At 32.7% G+C, this 25,706-nt stretch overlaps 2 protein-coding genes across 2 annotated transcripts; one reads left to right on the forward strand and one right to left on the reverse strand.

Annotated features, from left to right (window-relative positions):
• Positions 1–9,848: 9,848 nt before the first annotated feature.
• Positions 9,849–20,615, forward strand: LOC115975471 (laccase-15-like). The gene is made up of 8 exons (XM_031096255.1): positions 9,849–9,913; positions 10,332–10,580; positions 12,103–12,254; positions 17,069–17,313; positions 18,400–18,525; positions 18,641–19,241; positions 19,356–19,714; positions 20,410–20,615. The coding sequence occupies exons 2-8, from the start codon at positions 10,488–10,490 to the stop codon at positions 20,613–20,615; spliced, it is 1,782 nt and encodes a 593-aa protein (XP_030952115.1). The 5' UTR covers positions 9,849–9,913; positions 10,332–10,487.
• Positions 20,616–23,082: 2,467 nt separating this feature from the next.
• Positions 23,083–24,074, reverse strand: LOC115963791. Its single transcript, XM_031082961.1, has 2 exons — positions 23,550–24,074; positions 23,083–23,223 (listed from the first exon to the last, which is right to left on the reverse strand). Exons 1-2 carry the CDS (start codon positions 24,072–24,074, stop codon positions 23,083–23,085), a joined length of 666 nt encoding a protein of 221 aa, XP_030938821.1.
• Positions 24,075–25,706: the final 1,632 nt, after the last annotated feature.

The raw sequence follows: 25,706 nt of genomic DNA on the forward strand, positions 1-25,706 counted from the left end.
TAAAAATCTGTTTTCCCAAACCTGTTTTTTTATAAAACTGTTTTCAAATAAAAATCTGATTTCCGAAACTGTTTTCCAAAACTGTTTCCAGAAACTGTTTTTTTCAAAAAATATAAAACTTTTTCAAAAACTGTTTTTCAAAATAAAAATCTGTTTTCAAAACCAAATATCTTTTTTTTTTAGAAATTTTTTTACGAAAACTGTTTTTAAAAAACAAAAAAATCTGTTTTCAAGAAAATAAATCAAAATCTGATTTTTTAGAGACCCGAAACTAAAAAAATTATAAAATAAATATTTTCAATTTTTTTTTAAGAAAGTGCTTTAAAAAAAAAAAAAGTTTTCGAAAGTGTTTTTCTACATACAAAAGTGTGTTTTCAAAAATGCTTTCTTCAAAAAGATACGTGCTTTTCAAAACAGAATATTTTCAAGAAAAATGTGTTTTACCATGTTTATTTTTTTTAAAAGGGTTTTTTCTTTCTTCCACCAAAAAGGAAAAAAAAAAAAAAATTCAAAATGTTTTTACTACATAAGAAAAATGTTTTTCTCAAAACCTTACAACAAAATCTTTTCTAAGAAAAACGTGCTTTTTCAAAATAATGAAAGTTAACATTGTAACTTATACTTCCAAGCCTTTTCGAGGATTTATGTTCAAGGCTCATTTTCTTGAATTTTTGAACACTCTATAAGTTTACATTGTCCCTAATATTTCTTGGCACTAATGAGTTTCTTTTTGTCATATTTTTGCATGAATAAAATGAGAAAATGGTAGATGATAACAAGATGCTACTCTTCAACCCTCTCTCTTCTTTGTGTTGTGTTTGTTTTTTTTTTTTTTAGTATTCACATGCAAGCTATATAGTAAATAAATACTCACATGCTATTTAAAGTGTAGTTGTATGCTCTCTCACATGGTACTTATATACATATATATATATATATATGTATGTATGTATGTATGTATGTATGTATATTGTTTGCAAAAATCTTTAAAAAAAAAAATTCCCAGTATTCTATTTCTTCAAAAAAAGTTAACATTTGAAATAAATTAAAATAAGGTACCATCTCGGATAGGCGTTGTAGGGTGCTTAACACCTTTCCCACACATAACTAAACTTCCGAGTCCATGATTTTTGGTTCAAAGACTTTTGATTTACCTTAATTAACAAACTCTTAAAATTTGGTCTAGCTAATTAGGTAACTTAAAATGTATTAAACATCCAGGTGACCAATCACACCTAATACAAAACCAATAGTTGATGACAATTCCTAAAATAAAAATAAGAAAAAGGGACTTGCATACACACACCCCACCTTAGAGATACAATCACACAAGAGTCACGTCACTAAGGGCCTAATGTGCGACAAAACCCAAAGAAATTTTGGGGGCGTCCACAGGAAGCCACACTAGTCATCCACTTCTAATTATTTTTTTATATTACCAAAGTTCGTTTGAATGTGCTACTAATTTCATCAAAATGAGGTCTTAAGTTGGGAGCGGTCAAAGGGTATAATAGTTATGCCTATGTAAGGAAGTCACAGTGTCACCCTCTCTTACTTATTTTTTTTACCAAAAAAAAAAAAAAGAGTAAGTTTGAATATGCTACTAATTTTTTATTTATTAAAATTATTATAAAAGTTTGTACCAAAAAAAAAAAAAAAAAACCAAATAAAGTAACATATAGGAAAAAGAGGAAAAAGTCTGTCTTTTTTAATTGTAGGGCCCACCAAGAGAATCTCAAAAAAATCCAAAAGGTAGCCTTAGAAGTCCAAAAGCTACCCTACTTCTACTAACTATATGAAGTTATGAACTATATGAAAAGTGTCAATGATTGTTTCTACCGTGCTTTTGGTTTAGTCAAGTACTTTGTCTTTCTCTGTGAGTCCAAACGTTGCGTTTTGTTGCGAAAAAGCGATAGTCTCCTTTTAGTGATAGACCAAAACAAAACTTGATGTACTACGGCATGCCTATTGTGTTTTTGGCAGAGTCAATTTGGTGAGAAAAAGACTCACAGTTTCACCATAGCTGGCCTCTTTTTTTTACTTTTAAAAACCAAAATATGTGTAGTGCTACAAATAACCATTTATACCAGTTTCCTTTGAGTTGGTGTTCCGATTTTTATTTTTTAAATATTTATAGCATTGATACAGTGTTTTGATTGAGGAGTATTATACTACATAAATAAATTGTCACAATATTTTTATAATTTTCAAGGTGCCAGTTTTTTATAAGTCAAAATAAAATAAAATAAAATAAAATAAAAAACTATCACACTAAGACCAACAATAACTAAAAGTAAAACTCTTGTGAAAATATTATGATATTTTGGTGTTATCACAATATCATATTAGGACGTGCCCAACTTAAAATAAATGTTTTGTGAAAATGTGACTTTTTTTGTTATCATAGTATTTTAACAATTAGGTGGAAGAAACTTGTGAACAACTTAAGTTTCTTAGAGCATTCGTATTAGCTCATGAAAAATGGTATAAGAGCCAATTTTTCTATTAACCCCAAAAGTCACCCACATCAACTTATGCATTTATTGTGCAAAATACATTTTCGCTATAATACATGTGCAAATATACATCGGCATTGTTGTTGTGAATTTCATTTTTTTTTTTTTCGAGAGGATGAAGAAAGAGAGTGGATGGTGGTTTTGTTATTGTCACAATATTTTCACAACTGTTGAGTTATTAGTTTCTTATAAATCAAAATAAAATAATAAAATATCAATCAGGACCTACCACAACATAAAAGAAAGGTATTGTGAAAATGTAACATTTAATTTATTGTTGTAACAATATTTTCATAATTGTTGAGGTGTAAGTTCTTTATAGGTTCAAATAAAATTAAAAACAATTATTATATTGAGACCCACCACAACTAAAAATAAAGATATTGTGAAAATATTGTGACATTTTGTTGTTGTCACAATATTTTTCACAACTACTACTAAGTTGTAAGTTTCTTATAGATCAGCACAAAATAATAAACTATCAGACCAAAAACCATCACAACTAAAAATAAAATTATTGTAAAAATATTTTGATATTTTGTTATGTCTCTAATTTTTTTTTTTTATGGTTTAGTCACTTTTTGTGAACCAAAAATCATTGTTTCACTGTCTTTGTCTGAAATTTCTCACTTTAGGGGTGGCACGTGCAAACTAGTTCTTTTTAATGTGCAAGAAAGGTTGATTAGAGTAACTTTTATCAGTCACCACCTAGATTTTGGGTTTGATATAATGAGAAGATAAACCCATTGTTCTTCTTCACTATGAAAGAAAGATTGATTAGAGTAATTTTTACCAGTCACCACCTAGATTTTGGGTTTGACATAATGAGAAGATAAACCCGTTGTTCTTCTTCACTATGCAAGAAAGAATGGTTGGATTTGACTAACTACTTACATTATTAAATTTCTCTATATTGGACAGATATGTTAAATTTTATGTCATACATATCCTTAATAATTTAAATTCTTTTGATGGAGAAAGGGGTTATTACTTATTACTACTTATTTTTTCTCAAAAAAAGTAAAAAACTTATTTGCACTTATATTTCTGCACCTAAATCTTACAATCCTATTAGTATCATACAAATAAGAAGAATTGAACCAGTTGAATTCGTGTAACTTTAATGTTTGATTTGTAGTAGAGATAAAATTGAGAGACAACTGTAAACTATGACCCCGACGAAACTAGATCTTGTGGACAAAAATGAAAGAATTGATTTTATTGAGGTGTTTCAGTAGATATGCTCTTCAGGCACTTGAACTAGCGTGGAGCACATGTAGACAAATAGAAACAGAGTAACTAGCTATGGCTTTTATTAGATAACAACTGAACCACTTTTTTACTTTTTAATATATTTAGGGTATGTTTGGTTAGGATGAAAATAAGGAGGATGGAAAATAGGGAGAGGAAAATATGGTGGAAAATGGTATTTTTTACTGTTTGGTTCAGGAGAGAAAATAAGAGAGACAGAAAATGGAGAGAAAAATTTTCCCTCCGGGTCCATATTTTTTTATCCTCCTAATTTGGGAGAAAAATGGAGAGGAAAAAGTGCTAAATGATGTACTTTACATAAATACCCCCACTTTATTCATCTCACCTGTGAATGATTATTATTATTTTTTTCCATTATTCCTGTTAACATGTATTGGTGTTGTGGGCTTTAGGCCCAGCTAGATTACTTGTATAGTACACATTTTTGTACTATACTTTTACTTGTAATGTACACATATTTACTTGTACCGCACACATATGCCTTCTATATAAAGGCAGTCATGTATATTCTTTAATTATGAAATACAATACTACAGATTTCAGTATTTCTAACATGGTATCAGAGCCACTGCTCTGACCTTTTCTTAGCAGTCTTGTCTTTATTGGTACTACTCCATTCTCAACATCGCTTTCACCGTCACAATAGTCGCCGCAGCCTCTTGCCGTTGAACCTCCGACGTCTTCCAACCGTTGTCTTTGGGTTCCGAACCTGCAGCAGTTGTCGTTGAGGAGTCTTACACCGCACAGACCACTGCACGTGTCATCACTGCCGTCAATACTGCTCCGATTACATTTCTACAAGTATCATTGAGATCGCCTTACGCCGATCTACACGCCGATGGAAACCTCGCAGTCATCGAAGACTGCACGCGCCCTCACACGCAGCTAGAAGCTTTTGTGTCAAATCCCACGCGCCACACCTGCTGTCCTCAGCTCTAACTGACGTTATCAGTGCCACGTCAGCCCTAGCTTACGTCAGCATCTAGTCATCTACTGACGTTAGTGCCACGTCATCTTGCTGATGTCATTCGTTGACCGTTGATCGCGTTGACTTTGACCATTGACCATTGACTTTGACCGGTGACTTTTCTCCAGGGTTGACTTTTGCAGTCCAGGTTCTCCTTACCCAGTTTTTCATGTAGATTTCATTTTTGCAGTCTGTTTTTGCATATTGTGTCTCTAAATGGATAAAAAGAATATTTTTCTTCCTCGCCCCATCAATACTATATTGGAGGGAAATAAAAATTACTTATCTTGGTCTGAAGTTATGCGCAGTTTTCTTAAGGGTCGCATACTCTAGCATTATTGTATTGGTGCAATCACTATTCCTATCAAAGGAGCAAGTGAAGAAGATGATGCCTTCCTTGGTTGCATGATTGAATGGGATAGTCACAACCACATGATCCTCACATGGATTCGGAACACTTCCATTCCCTCCATCTCCAATTTGTTGGGTAGCTTTAATGATGCTAAATCAGCATGGGACATGTTGGCCAAAAGGTACTCCACTACTCACGGATCCATGAAATATTAGTTAGTGGTTGAATTGCATCAACTCAGGCAAGAACCAGGGCAATCCATCAATGACTACTATGATCAGCTTTGCTTCATTTGGGACCAAATTGACCTTTCTGATCCAACTTGGGCATGCTCAAAGGATGCTCAGCAATATGCTACCATTAGAGATGAATTTTGCCTCTATGAATTCCTGATGTCACTTCACAAGGACTTTGAGCCCATTCGAGGTTAGCTTCTTAATCGTAGTCCTCCTCCCTCTCTTGATACTGCTGTGAACGAGTTGGTTAGAAAAGAAGCTCGTCTTGCAACCCTTCAAGCCCAAAATAAGCTCAATGTTTTGGCTATTACTCCTTCTGCTCCACCCATAAGTTATGCAATCACTGCAAGCGTCCTGGCCACACCATTGAGACTTGTTACCATCGCAACAAATCTACTGCTGCTGTTGCTAATACTAAGCCTACTCCGATGATGTCTTTCATTTCAGTTAAGTCCCAATCTTTTGGATCCACTATCAACCTCTCCCCCACTAAACTACAGGAGATCATAGCTCAGGTTGTTCGTATGACTGGTAATGCATCTTTTTCCACTGCTCTCTCTGTTCTACCTAGTAAGTCTCAAACTTGGCTTTTTGATTCTGCTTGTTGCAATTACATGACACCTCACTCGTCCTTATTCTCCAAACTTGACCCTGCACCACATCCTTTAAATATTCATATAGCTGATGGTTCCACCATGCATGGGAATAATCTAGGTTTTGTTTCGACCTCTAACCTCTCTGTTCCTGGAGTCTTCCATGTACCTGACCTATCCAATAATTTGTGTTCTGTGGGACAATTAGCTGAACTAGGTTATCGCTTTATTTTTTATTATTCTAAGCGTATTGTGCAGGATTCGAGGATGGGGCAAGAGCTTGGGACCGGTCCTAGAGTTGGGCGTATGTTTCCCGTGGACAATCTTCATCTTCCACCTGTTGCTCCTGTTTCTATTGCTGCTGCAATTGCTGCAGTTTCTTCCTTACCTTCTCTCGCACTTTGGCATTCTCATCTTGGTCATGCACCATCTTCTCAGGTACAACAGTTAGGTTCTAAGGGTCTGTTGAAGGTAATTTCAAAGTGTAAAACATTTTACACTTTAAGGGGGGGTATTTTACAGTAAACTGAATTCATTTCCAGTTTGACCATAATTTCTTGAGATGCCAAACACCATCAATGGTGTAAAACATTTTCCAAAGATCAATTACTGCTGAATCAAACACAGCCTTAGAGAATTGTACTGATAACATGTTGTGAAATGAAAGTAAATAGTTAGTAAGAGTCGAAAGCACCCCAAAAAAAAAAAGAGAGAGAGAAAAGAGAGAAAACTTTTTTTATTTATTTATTAAATTTATTTTATAGAAAAAAATCAATCATTAAATAGTATTGAATACATATACATATGTATTTGCATCTAACTCTCAACTTCACATCACCGCATATGCTTGGTGCGATGGTCACTCCATAAGTATAAGTGTTTGTGGGGTGTGGAGGGCAAGGGTCAGCGTTCAAGTTTTAAAGAGAGAGCTTCACACACATATACACTTAAATTAGGTTAGAATAGAATTTCTATTTTGTTAAAAAAAAAAAAAAAACTCTCAACTTCACATCCGGCTGCTTCACTGTTAAGCAAAAATAGTATTGGCTATAGATAAAGAACATGCATTGAAATGTCGTATATGAAAAAAATTGCCTCTTCTAAGTTTACCAAAAAAAAAAAAAAAAATTGGCTCTTCTAATATTCATAACAATATTAATTATTAATTATTTTAGTAATACTCGTATATGTACTAATAATATATAGGCCAAGTGACTTGGTGACTGCTTGCCGACCATTCAACCGCTCTTGCAAGAGCCTTAATCTGTTTTTCTTTTCTTTTTTTTTTGATAATAAGAGTCTTATAAAAAAAAAAAAGAGTCTTAATCATTTTATTTGCTGAAGACGAGTACAATTCAATAATTTGAATAAGAATTGTAAGAGAGGATATTTACTTAAAAAAGAATTTTTTTTTTTTTTTTTTTTTTTTACTATTTCACAATTATAAAGGCTAGTGTATATGGCAATATATAATTCATATATGCAACCCTAATTAGCGTTTTTTTAGTTAGGGTTATGTTTTAAACGTTGGGTCCTACTAATGAATGCTTTTAGAGCATTGAGGAACAATACATTTTAAAAAAGTTTTGACACCAAATTTTATGAAAAATAGAAAAAACTGTTAAAATATTAATTATTTTTTTTTCTTTTTTCATAATTTTTTTTAAATTGATTATTAATCATTACGTTAAGACATTCGCTAGCATTTCACGTTAAAGTAGCCAAATTTTATTGAAATCTTTCTTCGTTGGGTAAAGATGTAAAGTAGTATATGCTTGGTAAAAAAGTCCATACCTCGTGTATCACCACTGACCACATAAATTGATATATTTATTAATTATTATATTTAGTTTTTATCTTTGTTGATATTATATTAGTGTATTACAGACTTTACAGTACCACCATTGCTACTACAGTACCACGGGCTTTAAGCTTTCTAAGCTTTCCTGGTTTAATAATATTTTAATATTAGATTTAAATTTGATAGTGGTTTGTTTTTTACGAAAAAATTGATAGTGATAGTTTGCTTGGTTTTTTTTTTATTATTTTTTTTTTATAAGATAGAAATTCCACTCTATCATAATCTAAATGTATATGTATTTGAAACTCCCTTCTAGAGACTTGAATTTTGGCCCTTGCCCTCCATATTCCAAAAGTACTTATACTTGTGAAATGACCATCGCACCAAAGATATGTGATGGTGTGATAGTTTACTAGTTGGTTACTGCAATAGTGGTGTTACACTCATTATATCGAGTCTTTTGGGTTAATATTGTAAAATTCAAAGTTAATTTGCGTTATACGAACTGTTCAAAGATAATTGGGAAATTGAGGAGAGAGACTGAATTTCGGCAATGGCATTGCCGAAATTCAGCCAAAAAGCGGGACAGAGAATAAGGAAAGGAGGAGAGAGAAAATCTTTGAATTTCGGCAATGGCATTGTCGAAATTCCACTGCCCAGTTTTGCTGCCCGAATCCTGTGTGTCCGAGTGTGCCCGAGTGTGGAGTGCTCTTAAAATAAATAAAAAAGGCAATGGCGGCAATATCATTGCCGAAATAGGAGAATAATTTTTTTTTTTTTTTTTTAGCATTGTGATTAATGGCATTGCCGAAAATGGAAAAAAAAAAAAAAGTGGTTTCGAAATCTCTAGAAGAGTAAAAAATAGGTTTCATGTCCACAATATTTTTACAATAAATCACATATAATTAGTTATTATTAGTTAAAAAAATTTGTGACAACTAATTGTGGCAATGGCATTGCCGAAATAGGAAAAAAAAAATTGTGGCAATATCATTGCCGAAATAGTGAGAAAAATAAAAGTGACAAACTACTTGAGACAATTGCATTGCCGAAATAGGGAGAAAAAAAATTGGAAATACCATTGCCGAAAATGAAAAAAAAAAAAAAAAACTGGGCAGTGGAATTTCGGCAATGTCATTGCCAAAATTCAAAGATTTTCTCTCTCCTCCTTTCCTTATTCTCTCTCCTGCTTTTTGGCTGAATTTCGGCAATGCCATTGTTGAAATTCAGTCTCTCTCCTCAATTTCCCAATTATCTTTGAACAGTTCGTATAACACAAATTAACTTTAAATTTTACAATATTAACCCAAAAGACTCCATTATATCATCTACTTTTATGGGAAAAGAAAAAAAATATTAATATTTTGATATTTTTTTCATTTCCCATAAAAGTAGTGTCAAAATTTTCTTAAAATAAATTGTTAAACTAATACCCTAAGAGCATTTGTTAGTATAACCCAATTAACAAAAAGGATGATCCAATATTATATTAGATACGCGTTTGCGTTTGTGCTGTCCTGTGCACTATTTATGAGACCCGTAAATATTAATTTTAGCATATTTTTTTTTAAAATTACATCTCATGATACTATTTACACATTTAAAAATTATTTTATTACAATATTTTCAATTTTTAATAATTAATGGTATCTAAACAGATGCTCGGCTACTCACAACTATTATTAGATACACCAATTCCCAAGCAACAAGTGTTCAGTTACAGACAGGTCTCATAAAGTCAGCCTTAGCCTTTTGTTTTCAGGCTGTTAACAAGAAGTCATCCTCTCCAACTATGTTTCTTTGTGTTTTCAGGCTGTTAACAAGAAGTCATCCTCTCCAACTAACGAAAGAACTCCCAGCTAACAATTCAGTCCATGGAAATGTGTTTCTAATGATGATCTAATCAATGTTATATAAAGATAAGAATCGTTAAACAAATTTATTTCCAACCTTTTATTTTTTTATTTTTTTCCTCACCATCCATATCTTACTTTCTTCTGTCTCCTCTATTTATGCCCTACACACTTTTGAATTTCAACACACCTACATCTTCATCTTCACTTTTATGAGTTTATAACAGTCTCACTTCTCTGCGTCTTTCCATCAGTACCAAGCATCTTTTCCAGTTCTCACTCTCAAATTTCTCACTACGAATTTCTTTTTGTTAGCTGTGTAGGTACGTTTGTTCATTTCATTTCTTTTCATTTTTTCCTTTTTGAGGTATTTAGGTGTACAGAATACAGATTTGTTTAGTTTTTAAGATCTTTTATTTTTTAAGTACAAAAATCATGCCGGTCAAATCTTGAATTTCGGCTGGTATTTACCGAAACCGACCCGATGGAGTCGGTTTCTGATGGAGAAGATCCGACACCGGCTGCCGGAGTAGTCGGGTCGGCCTGTGTCGGATCGGATCCGGTCATTTTTTTTGGGATGAGTCGGGTCTTCGGATGGGCTTGGACATTTATTATTTAACTCCCAAGCAACAGTAGTTCTGCATCAAGTTCTCATTAAGTCATAAGAATAAGGATTATATAATGGTATTAGCTATTAAGTAAGAAATGCAGGCTCAGCTTTTTGTTTCTTTGTGTTTTCAGGCTGTTAACAAGAAGTCATCCTCTCCAACGAACGAAAGAGCTCCCAGCTAACAATTCAGTCCGTGGAAATGTTTTTCTAATGATGATCTAATCAATGTTATGTAAAGATAAGAGTCGTTAAACAAATTTATCTAAAATAGATTTGGGTTGAACAAGATGGGTCTGCTCTCAAAACTCCTATGGCTTGCTTGTTTGAATATATTTCTGTTTCGCATGGCTGAAAGTGCCGTTCATTATTACGACTTTGTTGTAAGTGTCAAACAACCCACTGCCTTTCTATTTCATGATATAATTCTTGCCTCTTTTTTTTTTTTTTTTTTTTCATCATCTAATTAATAACTGTACCTTGGGGTTAATTAAACTTATAATGTGACAAGTTATAAGTGATGAAGATATGAACTTGTCATTTGACCTCATCATTCACAACTTGACACGTGGTAAGTTGTGACAATAATTGTGAAATTTTTTATGTTTCTAACATTTTTCATTAGTTATCTAATAAGTCTGTTACAAAAATCTCCACAGCTCGCCCATGTGACAATTTATAAATGGTGGAAAAAAAATTAATTGTCCATAACTCACACTTTGCAAGTTTCCCAACCAAAAAAAAAAAAAAAAACCCATAATTCATCTTACAGTATAATAATACCACATTTTTATAGTTATTTAAAATAATATATATCTTATAAACTTTATTTTTTTGTTTGAAAAAGTAGTTAATGTGTAGCTTAAATTAGAACTCATACACCATTTTGTTCTCTATCCGGCCAGAATTATCGATTGACAACTAGAAAACATTGAACCCACTATCTTTACTTTTGTACGTTAAGATTTTGTTATTATTCTATTGTTAATTGCAAGCTCGGCTAATCCAATAGCTACCCTTATCTTTATTTTCGATGGAATCTTTTGCTTCTTTTTCATTGCGTCTCTTATCTCTTTTGCTCCTTTTCAAACTTGCTTTTTAGTTTTGTGTGTAGTCTGCCTCACAACCCACCAGAGCTTCATTTTAAAATTCAAACTTTAATTTTTTTATAAACAATACTAATAAGTTGATGATTTTGCCTTTATATCCAAAAAAATGAAATAATAATAATAATAGAGTATAATATTATTATTATTATTTCATTTTTTTGGGTATATATATATATATAAACAGGGACAAAACTAGAATTCATACCTAGGGGGGGCCAAAGCTTAAAACCAATTTTTTTTTTTTTTTTTTTAATGAAAATAAAAACTAACATCTATTTCATATTCAACAAAATACTACATACAAAATAAGTATTTTTTAAACATTTCATATTATAAAACACAACAACAAAGTATAACATACTAAAAAAGTGTTTTTTATTTTATGCGTAATTTTTGTTTAGTCCATATTTATTTTTTTATTTTATTTTTGTAGTTAACGGGGCATGAATTTTATTTATTTATTTATTTTCTTGTAGGTCAATATATAAATATTTTAGAGGAGGAGAGACAAATAAATATATATGTATATATTTAAGGGCAAATCTTAATTTTTTTATACTAGTTTTTTTTTGGGGGGGGGGGGGGGGCAATGGCCCCCCTTTGCCCTCGTGTAGGTCCGTCCCTGTATATAAAGAAGTGAGATAAATATACTCTATACTTGATATTTGAATATATAAAAATATTTTACTTGGAGTTATTTTCTAAGGGCTCAAATTATATTAGTCACCTCTCAATATTTAATATTCATAACAGTTGTTATTATTTTGGTTTTCTTTTTTCCTTTTTCCTCTTGTAGCTAAGGGAGAAAAATTTTACGAGGCTGTGCAGCACAAAAAGCATGCTGGTTGTAAATGACAGTTTTCCAGGACCAGTAATCCGTGTTCATAAAGGAGATACTGTATTTGTTAATGTTCATAATGAAGGATATTATGGTGTCACAATTCATTGGTACTCTCTCTCTCTCCTAGCTAATATCCAAGATTTAATTTTGTTATGTCTAGCATTTTGCTTTATCTATAAATACCTGTTGCGCTTATATAGTCCAGTTAATTATTTGCCAATCTTTTTTTTTTTTTTTAATTAAGATGTTATAAACTAATGTAATAAATCTGCCCGTTGATATACATTTTTCTTTATTTATAATGAATGAGAAATTTCCACTTCATAATCACATAATATAATTTCAATCAACAAACTTTTTTGAAGATGTTTCATTTTATCTATTGGGGTTATGCTTTTGGTTATTCTGGTAGCACTTTTGGTTATGTTTTTACCATTGCTTTTTAATTACGATGTTTCATATTTTAAAATTGTTGCATGATATCTTCATTATTAATCCTACAAGTTACATATCTTTCAATGTACACAGCTAAGCAATCATTCATCAATTAATCTCCTATTTGATTGATTTTGTTTCAAATTTATTAAGATCTAAATGAGTTTTTTTCTAAGGTTTAAGATTAGCGAATTTCTACTTTTGTTGTTGGGCTTATTATTATTTTTTTCCAAATTTTATATCAAATTGGTTTGTGTTTTTTTTTTTTTTTTTTTTTTTGTGTGTGTTTAAAAAGACAAAGATATTGTTAAGAGAATCATATTCAAACTTATTTCAACTGGGTTTAAAAAAATCTAGGGTCGAAGTGTTCAAACTTTTATTTTAGGGGTCAAAACCAAAAAAAAAGTAAAACATATATATACATATATATATTGGTTTCAGTGTAGGGGGTTTTTGAACCTCCTAGGCTCCAAATGGAACCGTCCCTGCAATATATAGAAAATATAACCCTAACATATCTAATTTTCTGCAACCTTGCATCGTTTGAAAACACAAAAAGACACAAGTGAAGCAGCCCATCAATCACACACAGCGCCAGACCCACCCGTATTCATTCAACTTGCCGGATGAACTCCTTGTTGATCTAGGGTCTATTTGGATACTACTTATTTTGCTAAAACTGAAAACTTATTACTGAAAGTATTGTAAATAAAGGTAAAAGTTAATTAAAATAGTACAGCAGAACCCATAAATAGTACCAAAAAGTGTAGTGGAACCCATAAATAGTAGAAAAAATAAATTAAATAGTAAAATAATTTTAATTTTTCATTGGTATTCAAACATACACCTAGTATGCGTTTGGATTGCGTTTCCCGGGCACTGCATTTGCGTTTTCCTTTTTTATTTTTATTTTATTTATTTATTGAAAAGGGCATTTCACGTGGGATACAGACCTGTAAATGGGTCCTGTGCACTGTACACGGAACCCACTACCTCTTTGAATGTCCAAATTTTTCACTGGAATGACATTGTCAATGGGTCCTATGCACTGTTCACGGGACCCATAAATCTCTTTTTTCAATCAATCTTTAATTAAAAATGAGTCACACGGTACTATTCACATATTTAAAAATTATTTTATTACAGTATTTTTCAATTTTAAATAAAATAACCGGTATTCAAATGGACTCCAACTGTCAGTACTCTCAACCGTGAATCATACTTGATACTACTGCTTCAGTCCAAAATGCCACTATCAACCATATATTGAGGCCAGAGTGATGACGTGGGGCTTTTCTTAACCCTTGGATTTTGTGTGGTCATTCATTGAAATTAAAAATTAAAATAGGAGAGACAGGCAGAGTATTAAATGAAAGGAACCCACACCCCTTTCAATTAGCTAACCCAAACAAACACCGTCTAAAAAACACCCATTTGTATAGAATATGAAATATGATAATTTTGATAATTACAGTTATTAACAGTTTTTTTTTGGTGTGTGAAAGATTAGATATTTATTTTGATAATTATAGTAGTTATTAAGTATTTTTATTTTTATTTTAAGAAAAAGATCAGTGCATATTATTAAGGTATATTATTAAGGTAGGCTATTGAAATCAACTTGAAATATTAAGTAATCTTTATGGTTGTGTTTTTATAAGGAACTATTAAATATATAATTATGATAATTATTAATATATATTTATTTTGATTGTATTTGTATGTGGAACTATATATTAGATTATTTTAAAAAATACAACCAACAAGATTCTAATTGAGAAGTTTAGTCAAAAAAAAAAAAAAAACAAAAACAAAAACAAAAGACGAGTAATTCTTTTTTTTTTTGAAACTAAAGACGAGTAATTCTAATATCACATAAAAGCACAACTTTTGTCACAATTATTCTGTTACTTTCACATAGACCCACCATTTTTTTTCCACTACTCACAATTTGCCATGTAAACAGCTGTAGCAAAAGTTGTGATATTTTACATGGTCCTAGAATTTTTGAAAAAAAAATCTAATTGAGAATTTAAATATAATCTAAACTCAATTGAACATATGAAAAAAAAAGGAGATTATATTCAGTATCAAAAGCTACTTTCTTTTTTCTTTCCTATAAAAAAAAATAAAGAAGCTTCTAAAAAGCACTTACACAACCTGTTTTATTACAACACAAATCCAGTTGCGGAGTCAAGAATTTGCTTTTGGGGGGCCAAATAAAATAATAAGAATAAAAAAAAATTCTCTATATATTTTAATTATATTCACATTATGTACAATAGTCTAAAATATTATAATGGATGAAAAAATCATTTAAATCTCAATGGATAAAAAACTCTAATCAAATGATCAATTACATTTCATTTTTTTTTATAATGATCAATTATTTTTCTTAGCCAAGAAAATGTTGCATTATTTTTTATTTATATATTATAGTTTTAAATAATTTTCATTTTCTTAAGAAAAAAAATATAGTTTTCATATATTATGATGTTATGTTGTATAATATATATTTATTACTGTAATAAAAAATAAAGATTAAAGTGAAGTCATACTTGTGGCTGTGGCCACCTAAGGATTCTACCTTAGTTGTAAAGAATCAAATTTTAACCATACAAGTGCTGCATGGTATCTTAGAAGTTGGAGCAACCTTGAAACCAAGGATGTCAATACCGTACCGGAGGCCGTACCGGTTTGGCCACCGGTACGATATATTTCGGATACCGGTCAATACCGATGTACCGTTTCGGGTTTACCGCTATTTTTTATATTTATAAATATAAATATATATATATATATATATATATATATATATATGTATGTATGTGTTTGTGTATATATATATTATAATAAATATAAAAGTTTACCATAAAACATTTCATCAATTTAGAACTAGTTATTCATGGTTTTAGACTTTAGTATCAATTAAAAGGGAAAAAAATAAAAAAATAAAATAGAAAGCTTAAAAGTTACCATTGCATACTAAGAAAACAAATAATACTAATAAGTTAATACAAATAAGTTACCATTTTGTCATAACAAAAATTCAAAAATTACAAAACTTAAAAAAAAAAAAAAAAAAAAAAAAAACTTTTTTCTGTACCGGCCGGTACGCCCGGTACCGGCCGGTATTGCCCGAAATTGGCCGGTACGAGGCCGGTACGGCCGGTATTTTTTCCGGTACGAAACAGGGGGGTCGAGTGTACCGGATTGCTGGCCGGTACGGTATATTCCGGCCGGTACGGCCGGTACGGTACGGTATTGACATCCATGCTTGAAACCCCTTGCACTTTGAAAACCATTCTACAATTCAGAAATTCCTGATACAAGCCGCCTTTTAGACTCTCTTTAAGTCTTGGCCTCAAATGAAACTCAAAACTCAACTAATAAAACATGTTTGGTTGTAGAATTAGAGAGGGGTTTGGTGGAAAGGTCTGAGTGAAGAGAGCAGGTGGCGGTAATGGTCACGAAACAATCGGTAAGTTAGAGGTAGTGGTTCCATTGGTAGTCAGGGTGAAGGTGAAGATTTACACCATATTGACTTCTTGTTTTGTGAAAGAAACTTGTTATTGCATTAAGACCCGACCTTTACCTGGAAGAAAAAAATGACAATGCTCATTAGGAACTTTATTGTTGAAGAAAACTAGATCCAACCCATATGCACTAAGGGCATTGATTTAGGAACTATTTTTAAAAACTTTTTATAGGAAAATGATAAAGTAATTAATTTTTCTAATAACTTTTTATATTTCCCATGAAAATTGTGTTAAAATTTTTCTATTATGATTTACTAACAATTGTTTTAAGGGCACCCGTTAACATGACAAAAAAAAAAAAAAATTATATAACTTACTTGGCACAAAAATTAACATATTTAGATAGTACATGTGGTTGAAAATTTGAGTCTAATTAAAATTCTAATTGGATTTTCTCTTAATTTTGGCTTTAAATATAATATATGTGTGTGTGTGAGACTTATTCTCTCTTAGCATATTGTTTAATGTAATGCGCTAAATTATTTACTAATACTTAAATTTAGATAAATATTATTTTAGATGTTCATTTTTGTGTTAATCTACTTGATTCGACTCGTGCATGCCTTGTTGTTGGATAAATGAAGGGGTTTGGGATGGGTTTGAGATTTTTAAGTTTAAATTGGATGAGCGTGAAATTGAATTCCTAACTTTTAGTCGGTTTTCGTATGTACAATATTTTTAAAGATTTTTGGGTTAGAAAAGGTTATTTCCATCCCAAAACCAACATGTTTCTTTTTCTAGTAGAAAATCATTTCTAAGGCACCTACTCAAGGCATCAAATTCACCATATGTTTTTTTTTTTTTGCACTTGAATTTTTTAACTAGAAATTTCTTTAGATAATCAACCAAGAAGAGGAAGAGGCTAAAAAACAACAACAATAATAATAACAATGATAATAATAAATGCTCAAGAAGATTCAATAATGATAAATTGAAGCTATTTGCAGGCATGGAGTAAAACAACCAAGAAACCCATGGTCTGATGGTCCTGAGTATATCACACAATGTCCAATAGAACCAGGAACAAACTTCACATATGAAGTCATTTTTTCTACTGAGGAAGGAACTCTTTGGTGGCATGCTCATAGTAACTGGACACGATCAAGTGTCCATGGTGCCATAGTTATTTATCCCAAAGAAGGAACAACAACTCCATACCCGAAGCCTGATGGTGAAGAAATTTTCATACTAGGTATGTCAAGTTTTTATGGATCATTTGCAAGCAATATGAATTCTTCTCTATTTTACAACTTAATTGAAAACCATCTTAAAATCTTAGGGAGCCTTTATGTGAGGGTTTATTACAGCATGCTTGGTAACCACCTTAATCTAAAGTATAAGAAATTATTTAAATCCAATAATGTTATATTAATCACTTGTTCTTCTCACTACTATCCAATGTATGACTTCAATATTTTACCAACCACATCACTCATATAATTAATATTGTAGCTCACATATGAATCTTCTACCAAACCTTATATTTTATTTGATTTTTATTTTTATTCTTCATGGGTGTTACAGCGCTATTCTTAACCTTCGAGAGCATCTTTTCCTTTGTTTTTAATCTTTTTATTTTTATAAATGGCTAGAAATCTCCTAGTCACTACCTGAACCCCTCATCTCCCCCCTCAACCCCTAGGTGTATTCTAAAACCTTCGAGCATATTGATGTTTAGACAATGTCTAACAATTAACTAATGTAATAGAATCTTACAGGGTAAATTACTATATATTTTGGACCATAAATTTTAAAACGTCTGGCTTTTGTCCTTAAACTATTGAAAATGTTTTATTTTTTATCCTTAAAATTTAAAAAAAAAAAAATTATCCCTAAACTATTGAAAAATGTTATTTTCTCATTCCTATTTTTTGATTCAAAAACTATTTAAAAACCTATTTACAAAGTTTAAGGATGAAAAAAGAATTTTTTAAAGTTTAGGAACAAAAAACAAATTTTTGGTAAAGTTGAGAGATCAAAATAGTATTTTATTCAATCATATACTATGAATGTGTGTGTGTATTTGAGAAGTGCTACGTCCATAATATTTTCACAACAAATCATAGGTGGTTAGTTGTTATTGATTCAAATTTGAACTTAACACTGAGATTACTTTTTTGCCCCAACAATAACAACCAATAACAACCTGCGGCTTAAGATTTATTGTAAGAATGTTGTGAACATATCATTTCTCGATATATTTTGTTGTTGTTAATGGATCTATCCTCACCTTAAAAAAAAAAAAAAACTTCTTAATCCACTTATATTGTATACGCAGGATCTTGGTATGTTGGAAACATTAACGCGTTGGTACTGGAGGACCTCAAAACTGGTGCATCCGCACCTGAATCAGATTCTTATGTGATCAATGGCCAACCGGGAGATTTCTTACCATGCTCCCAAGGTTAGTAAAAAATAAGAAGCATTATCATTTCAAATAAGTATATGTAAAATTTTTCTAACAAGGATCGGAAAAGACCCAAAAATTTGTTTTGATTGTTGTTACTCATATGATACAGATTCAACTCATCGTTGGGTGGTTGATTTTGGGAAGACATATCTTGTCCGAGTAATCAATGCTGCTATGAATGCTGACCTCTTCTTTGCAATTGCTAAACATAATATCACAGTTGTTGGAGTGGATGGTAGCTATGTAAAACCCATAGTCAACGATTTTATAGTGATAAGCCCGGGACAAACCATGAATCTCTTACTAACAGCAAATCAATCTTTGGGCCAGTACTACGCTGTCGCTAGACAATATGACACTGACCAGTCGTTTTTTAACGGGTTTGATGACACAAATGCTACAGCAATTCTTATGTATAGTGGCAACTATACTGCCCCAGATGTTCCACTCTTTCCTAGCAACATTCCTGCCTATACGGACAATAATGCCGCATATAAATTTATTGGTCGCCTACGGAGCTTAGCAAGCAAAGAATACCCAGTAAATGTCCCATTAAATATAACTACAAGAATGCTTATCACAATTTCTATGAACTATCTTCCCTGTCCAAATGCATCCTGTGCGGGTATAGATGGAAATATGATAGCAAGTAGCTTAAGCAACATGAGTTTTGTGAACCCCACTACTGATGTGTTGCTTGCCTATTATAGGTATTCCCATTTTTACTTTTCCCCTTTGAGGATTATCATTTTATTTTATTTTTTTTCTATATATTTTGTAAATACTTATTATTGATCATAACACAGTTTCTAAATATGAAGCAGGAACTTGAGTGGCATTTATACCCCAGATTTTCCAAATTGGCCAGAATCTTTCTTTAACTTCACTGCGGACGATTTGCCATTAAACACTACAATACCAACTCAAGGGACCAGGGTTAAGATGTTAGACTACAATGAAGAGGTGGAGATAACTTTTCAAGGGACTGCGGTATTGAAAATACCACAAAATCATCCAATGCACATGCATGGGTATAGCTTTTATGTGGTTGGATCAGGTTTTGGAAATTTTAATAATGAGACAGACCCCAAAAACTTTAACTTGGTCGATCCACCTGAAGTGAATTCTGTTGAAGTGCCAAAGGATGGATGGGTTACCATCAGATTCAAAGCAAATAATCCTGGTAAGATTTACAGTTACTTAGGCTTGTACTACAACTCCGCCTAGCTGCTCTAACTCTTGATCTTGTGTTTGGTTCTCACCTAGGCCAAATTTGGCACAAACATTTACCAAAATCGCACAATTTTACTTTGTATATATTATTAGAAATTATAGTATATACACAATAGTAAAATAAAGTGATAAAGGCAATACAACAATAAAGAGAATGTCAATGGTCATAAGTCCTACTGGCATCCCTCTCATGTGGAATTTAAATCCAGAGGTTGAATTCCCTTACTTACACTAGGAAACACGTCTCATTTGATGGGGTTTGGATTCAAGATCGAGTTGAATTCTCTTACTTACACTTAACTGAATAGGGAAAAAAGAAGAAGGAGAATATGACTTCTATTTCATTTAAAAATAATGGAAAACTCAATTAGGCTTTGTAATAAAAGAAAATCAAGTTTCATTTTGATAAATGATTGCGTTGAAATATATTAAGAAATAATTAATTTTTTTAGTTTTTATCTTGATTATATATTTTTAATGTTCAATAGATGAAGGTTGAAATTTCATGTATTAATTTAATTTTGATTTTTAGTATATTTCTTATTTTTGAATGATAAACATGTTTTAGTTCATGCTTTGATCCTTAAAGATTAACCTTGATTTTTCCTTGCTTGAATCTTACATACATGGGATGATTTGTAATAGGTGTATGGTTTTGGCATTGTCATTTTGAACGACATCTTGATTGGGGCATGAACACTGTAATGATAGTGAAAAATGGTGGCACACCTGAGACAAGTATCCGCCCACCCCCAACTTATATGCCTCCATGTAGACCACCACCTTCCCTCGCTTGGCCTAAGGACTTCGATGATTCTCATGAAGTCAGGAACGAGTATGAAAGAAAATAATGTCAGGTATTATTTGAATAAACTATTTGGTTAGACTTTATTTAAAAATATATGATTTCACAATAAAGTAACATATTTCTCTGTAGGTAGAATTTCTCTTTGTAGAGATAGTCTAATATATTGGACATTTATTAATTCAACTAAGCATGCGTTTGCCAACAGAGTATTTGCGTTTTGCGTCTTGGAGCCCAGGTCCCACAGCGTTGTTCACGGACCAGTCACCCAAGGAAAAACGCAGCAATAAGTGTTTTACAGTGTTTTCAGCTTTAAAAGTTATTTTGCTACAATGTTTTTAGCAATAGTTCTTAGCAAAATATGTAGTATCTAAACAGACCATAAGTATTGCTGAGTAATGAAAACAAAGTAAAAGAGTTTATTTTAAGAATTAATTCAACTTAAATTTTGTAATAAGAGTAAAAGAGTTCTTTCAACACCAATAGTCTTGTGGCTGTTTGTAATTACTTAGTTCTTCTTATGTGGAGAATATGGATTTGAATCCTTGTTACCTACATGTTGAAATAGAAAAAAAAAAAAAAAAATATATATATATATATATACATATATCTTTACACGTGTGTCTATATATATATATATATATATAAAATCCCCTAAAAATTTTTAGGAATTGTACTATCTTTAAGTCTTCACCTCTTTTTTATAAATAAAAGCATGATTTTGTCACACTATCAATTCATGAAATGGAACCTTAAAATTGTTGGTCCTAAACGTGCATGGCATTCTCGTTAAGGAGGTGATCACAAACTACAACCTTTTGTCTACAAAGAGAATGAAATTATGTCTAAATGAAAATGAGGGTCTTGGTATTCATAGTCAAACTTGCACCCCTTAGGAATAGACACATTTGTATGAACATATGCATCAACCCAACAATTTGTAACCTTACCCAACAATTGGTTTCTCTCTACCAAAAAACATATTGCATTTGTGAAGTAAAGCCATTCGCCAAGTGGGGTTATTGCATGTATGAGGGTGCACCATATTATGGTCTAATCATCGATCAACATGCATTATGTTCCCTATGATTTTGCCCCATGTCAACCCTCATTTATGATACATAAAGGTCAACAACAATGTGTGAACCTAGCTAATTTGTGTACACATTTTTGTCACCTCACACTAATTGTGCCCTTCGTCGTATACTACTTTTGTAGCATACTTCAAATGACTTCAATTTCACTATCTTTTGTGTTAACGACAATAATCTAGGGATTACTCTCGCAATTAGGGGCCTAGCCTATACCCATACTGCTATCAATGACGTCAACTGTACACACTAGACCACATGTCAACCTGTGATGAACTTTTCATTTTGTACTTCTTCTAGGCCATGATTTATGAGCAGCTTTCCATATAACGAGCTCAATTATACTATGTTGCATTAATGGCCTTTACATTCATGAATCAATATGTTCACATGTCTGTATGTTCACATGCTTGAATGCTTATGTGTGCTCATATTCTTGGATATTCACATTTCTACATGCTTAGGGCCCGTCTGGTAGCAATGTTCAAGTATTAGTATTCAAAATGATGTAAAAACTGTGATTTAAAAAGTGTTATAATAATATATGTTTAAAGTATTCATAATCCAAAAAAAAAGAAAAAGTGTTTCGCACGTACAATGTTTCAAATAACATATTTCAAAATGTGAAAAAAATATAATTGTGTGCTTAATATGTGTATTTGTATTTTTTTTAAGAGATAATTGTATAATAAAATAATACTATTTTATTTAAGGAGAGAGAAGAGGAAAAAAAAGAAGAAGAGAGAGGACAAAAGGGTGGGCTTGTGGAAGAAAAAGAAAGAAAGAAAGAAAAAGAAGGTAGAGAGAGTTTAGTCTTGTCAATGGGGTCCACGATTTTCAACTTATTTACAAAAAGACCATCCAACAACATTACTTGTAAACTAAAAACTGGTATTGATAAGTTTTCATAAAACATGTTTTAAACATCCTAATTTGAGAATTTTAACCCAAACACCCATAATAAACATCGTTATTAAGCACTTTTTATTTTTTGGTCCACAGTTTCAGTGTTTGAACGTTACTATCAAAGGGCCTTTGGTTGCTCATGCTCACTTGTTTGGGGTGTTTGGATGTGAACATGGAAGGGCCTGGAATCTACCAAAAAATAGGGAGTCAAAAGTACAAATTTTCATTAAATTGAATCTTTTTTTTTTTTTTTTTTTTAAGAACCAAGACCAAGCATTTTTATTAATGAATGTGGGCTAAATCGGCCTGTAAAACAGAATCAACATTCGATGGAACATCTTCCATCCAAACAACAATATCAGATAGATGTAAAGCATATCTTGTTAAACTATGAGCAACCATATTACCCTCCCTCTTAGTATAAGAGTAGTGTAACTTAGTAAAAAGTCTCGAGCTAAAGCAAATATCTTCAAAAAATAAACCATCCTACGTTAAGGTTAAGATCTCTGTCCCCTTCTACAATACCGTCATAACAGCCTTTGAGTCGCTTTCCACTACAATTTTGTGAAAATCAATGTCCAATGCTAGTGTGATCCCACTGTGAACAGCTAAAGCTTCAATAACACCAGGACTATATGCTTGATGAAGCTTCAGGCACTGTGATGCCAGTACTTGTCAGTCATGATTGCGAATAACTATCCCGATACCAGACTTGTCTTCATCGGCGAAAACCGCTCCGTCAACATTTACTTTGACAAAATCCTCTGATGGTGGTTTCTAGCGAGTCCACGGGACGGCTACTGGTTGTGGAGGAATTGGTTGCATCGATTTGAACTCTTGCAGAAGATCCTTGGCCGTCTGAGCCGAGAGGTGGAGTGAGCAACTGGGTTCTTAGCGTCTCACCTTGTTGCATTGATTCCAAATCGACCATGCAAGCATGGCAAACATCTCGAGTTTTTTCCGTGAGATACTAACCATGCCACCAGGTGTTTGAAGTCAGCGAACTCCGAATTGAAATGAAAATCCCATAGAGTCGCATCGGTCCACACTACATCAATTTCTGGGCATTCCCACAAAGTGTGGATCACCTCAGCAGCACCATGACAGCGATCACAAGTGTCATTAGCAATGATGGTCCTGCGAACCAAGTTGGTTTTAGTTGGTAATGAGTTTCGGCATGCTCTCCACATATGATTTTTCACCTTATTAGGAACCTTAAGAGCCCAAATCTTCTTCCATAAATCTTTTTCCTGAGACTCTGAATCTGCCAGGGGTCGTACCTCTGCTTCCTCTTTCAGAAACCTGTAACTCGACTTGCTGGTATAGTTGTCTTCCTGTGTCAGTGGCCAGTACAGTGAGTCCTCGGTTTCGCACCTTGCCAGTGGGATTTTTTTAATTAGTGCAGATTCTTCCGGAGCAAAAATTCCATCAACCAGTTCCGGGTTCCACTGCCTTGTGTCTTCATCAATTAACATATCAACCGTTGCTTCTTCCAAAGATGCAATCATTGGTAAGGAAACCAACGGTGGATGCTCTCGAGGCAGCCAATGACTTTGCCAAATTATCACTGATTTTCCATTCCCGATTCTCCATCTTGCCCCTTATTTAATAATGTCCCTCCCTTTCAATATACCATGCCAAGCATAGGATGCCGACCTAGAATCCTTTGCTTCGAGAATTGAGCAATTTTGATAGAATTTTGCCTTAAATACTTTGGAAAATAGTGAATCTGGATTTTTTAGCAATCTCCAAGTTTGTTTGGCAAGAAGAGAGTCATTGAACATTGACAAATCTCTAAAGCCCATGCCTCCCACCAATTTTGATTTTGTCATCTCTTCCCATTTTAACCAGTGTATCTTCCTTGAGTTTCCACGTTGACCCCACCAAAACTTTCTTATCATTACCTCAATATCATTACACAAACCAAGAGGTAATTTGAAGCACCCCATTGTGAATGTAGGAATAGCTTGGATTACCGATTTGATTAGGACTTCACAACCCGCTTGAGATAATAATTTCCCTTCCCACCGTTGCAATTTTTTCCAAACTCTCTCCTTTAGAAAGTTGAAACTTTCCCTTTTACCCCTACCAACAAGAGATGGAAAACTAAGGAACTTTTCATATTGGTGTATTTCTTGCACACCCAAAGTCTCCTTGATTGCCTGGCACATATCTTCAGAAGTGGATTTACCAAAAAAATAGAGTTGTTTTGTTCCTATTCACCTTTTGACCAAATGCATTCTCATAGGTCTCCAATGTATTCAGCACTGTTGCACATTCCTCAGTAGTGGCCCTACAAAACAAAAGACTATTGTAGGGACTAGGGCCCAAAATAGTGTATTGGGCCTTGGGCCTTGTCCGAGGACATTGACAAGTTCGAGGAGGAGCAAATAGTTATTAAGGGATTCCAGTTAAAGTCTCATAAGCGAGGGATGAATGGAAGGTGATCCGAGGAGGAATCCCTCCTCGGATACAACGAATGTAGTCCAAGTGTGTACTCTAGCAATTAAAGTGACCCTCCAAAAGGCTCTAGCAATAGAAATGTGCCCCATGAACATACGAGAAGGAAGGAAACTCAAAATATCTAAGGAAAAGCTGCTACCACTGCATTAAATGCATTGTAGTTACTTTTCTGGCAGCATTTATGTGGAGAAGACCTCTGAACAATGCTGCCTTGGCTACCACAACTCACAGAAGGCTGAAAGGGGTGTCTGATGGGACGGGCATTTAAGTAGGGACTCAGATGATCAACAAGTGTAGGATCAAGATGATCCAAAATTAGCTATATAATGTGAAAGACCCTCCATAAGAAGGGGATCGGAAAATAGAGAGAAAAAAAAATATTATAGCAATCTAAATCACTCTAATACCCAAGAGTGATCATTATATACAGGTTTAACCTCCTCGGACTGAAAGTCTATTGATATCAACATCCTTTATTTGTGTTTGATCGTCATGCAATTCAATACTAGCCATTGCCCAACTTATTAGGACCTAGTTCTTTGACCAATTCTCTACAAATTCATTGTATTAGGCTCATTGGGCCAAGACTCCATACATTTTGGGCTTGGGCTGCAAATTGTGACCCTACAACTATCATCTGCAAATAACATATGGGTTAGTTTTGGTCCTCTTCTACA

This window comes from Quercus lobata, chromosome 2 (genome assembly GCF_001633185.2).
Source record: "Quercus lobata isolate SW786 chromosome 2, ValleyOak3.0 Primary Assembly, whole genome shotgun sequence".
Taxonomy (NCBI): domain Eukaryota; kingdom Viridiplantae; phylum Streptophyta; class Magnoliopsida; order Fagales; family Fagaceae; genus Quercus; species Quercus lobata.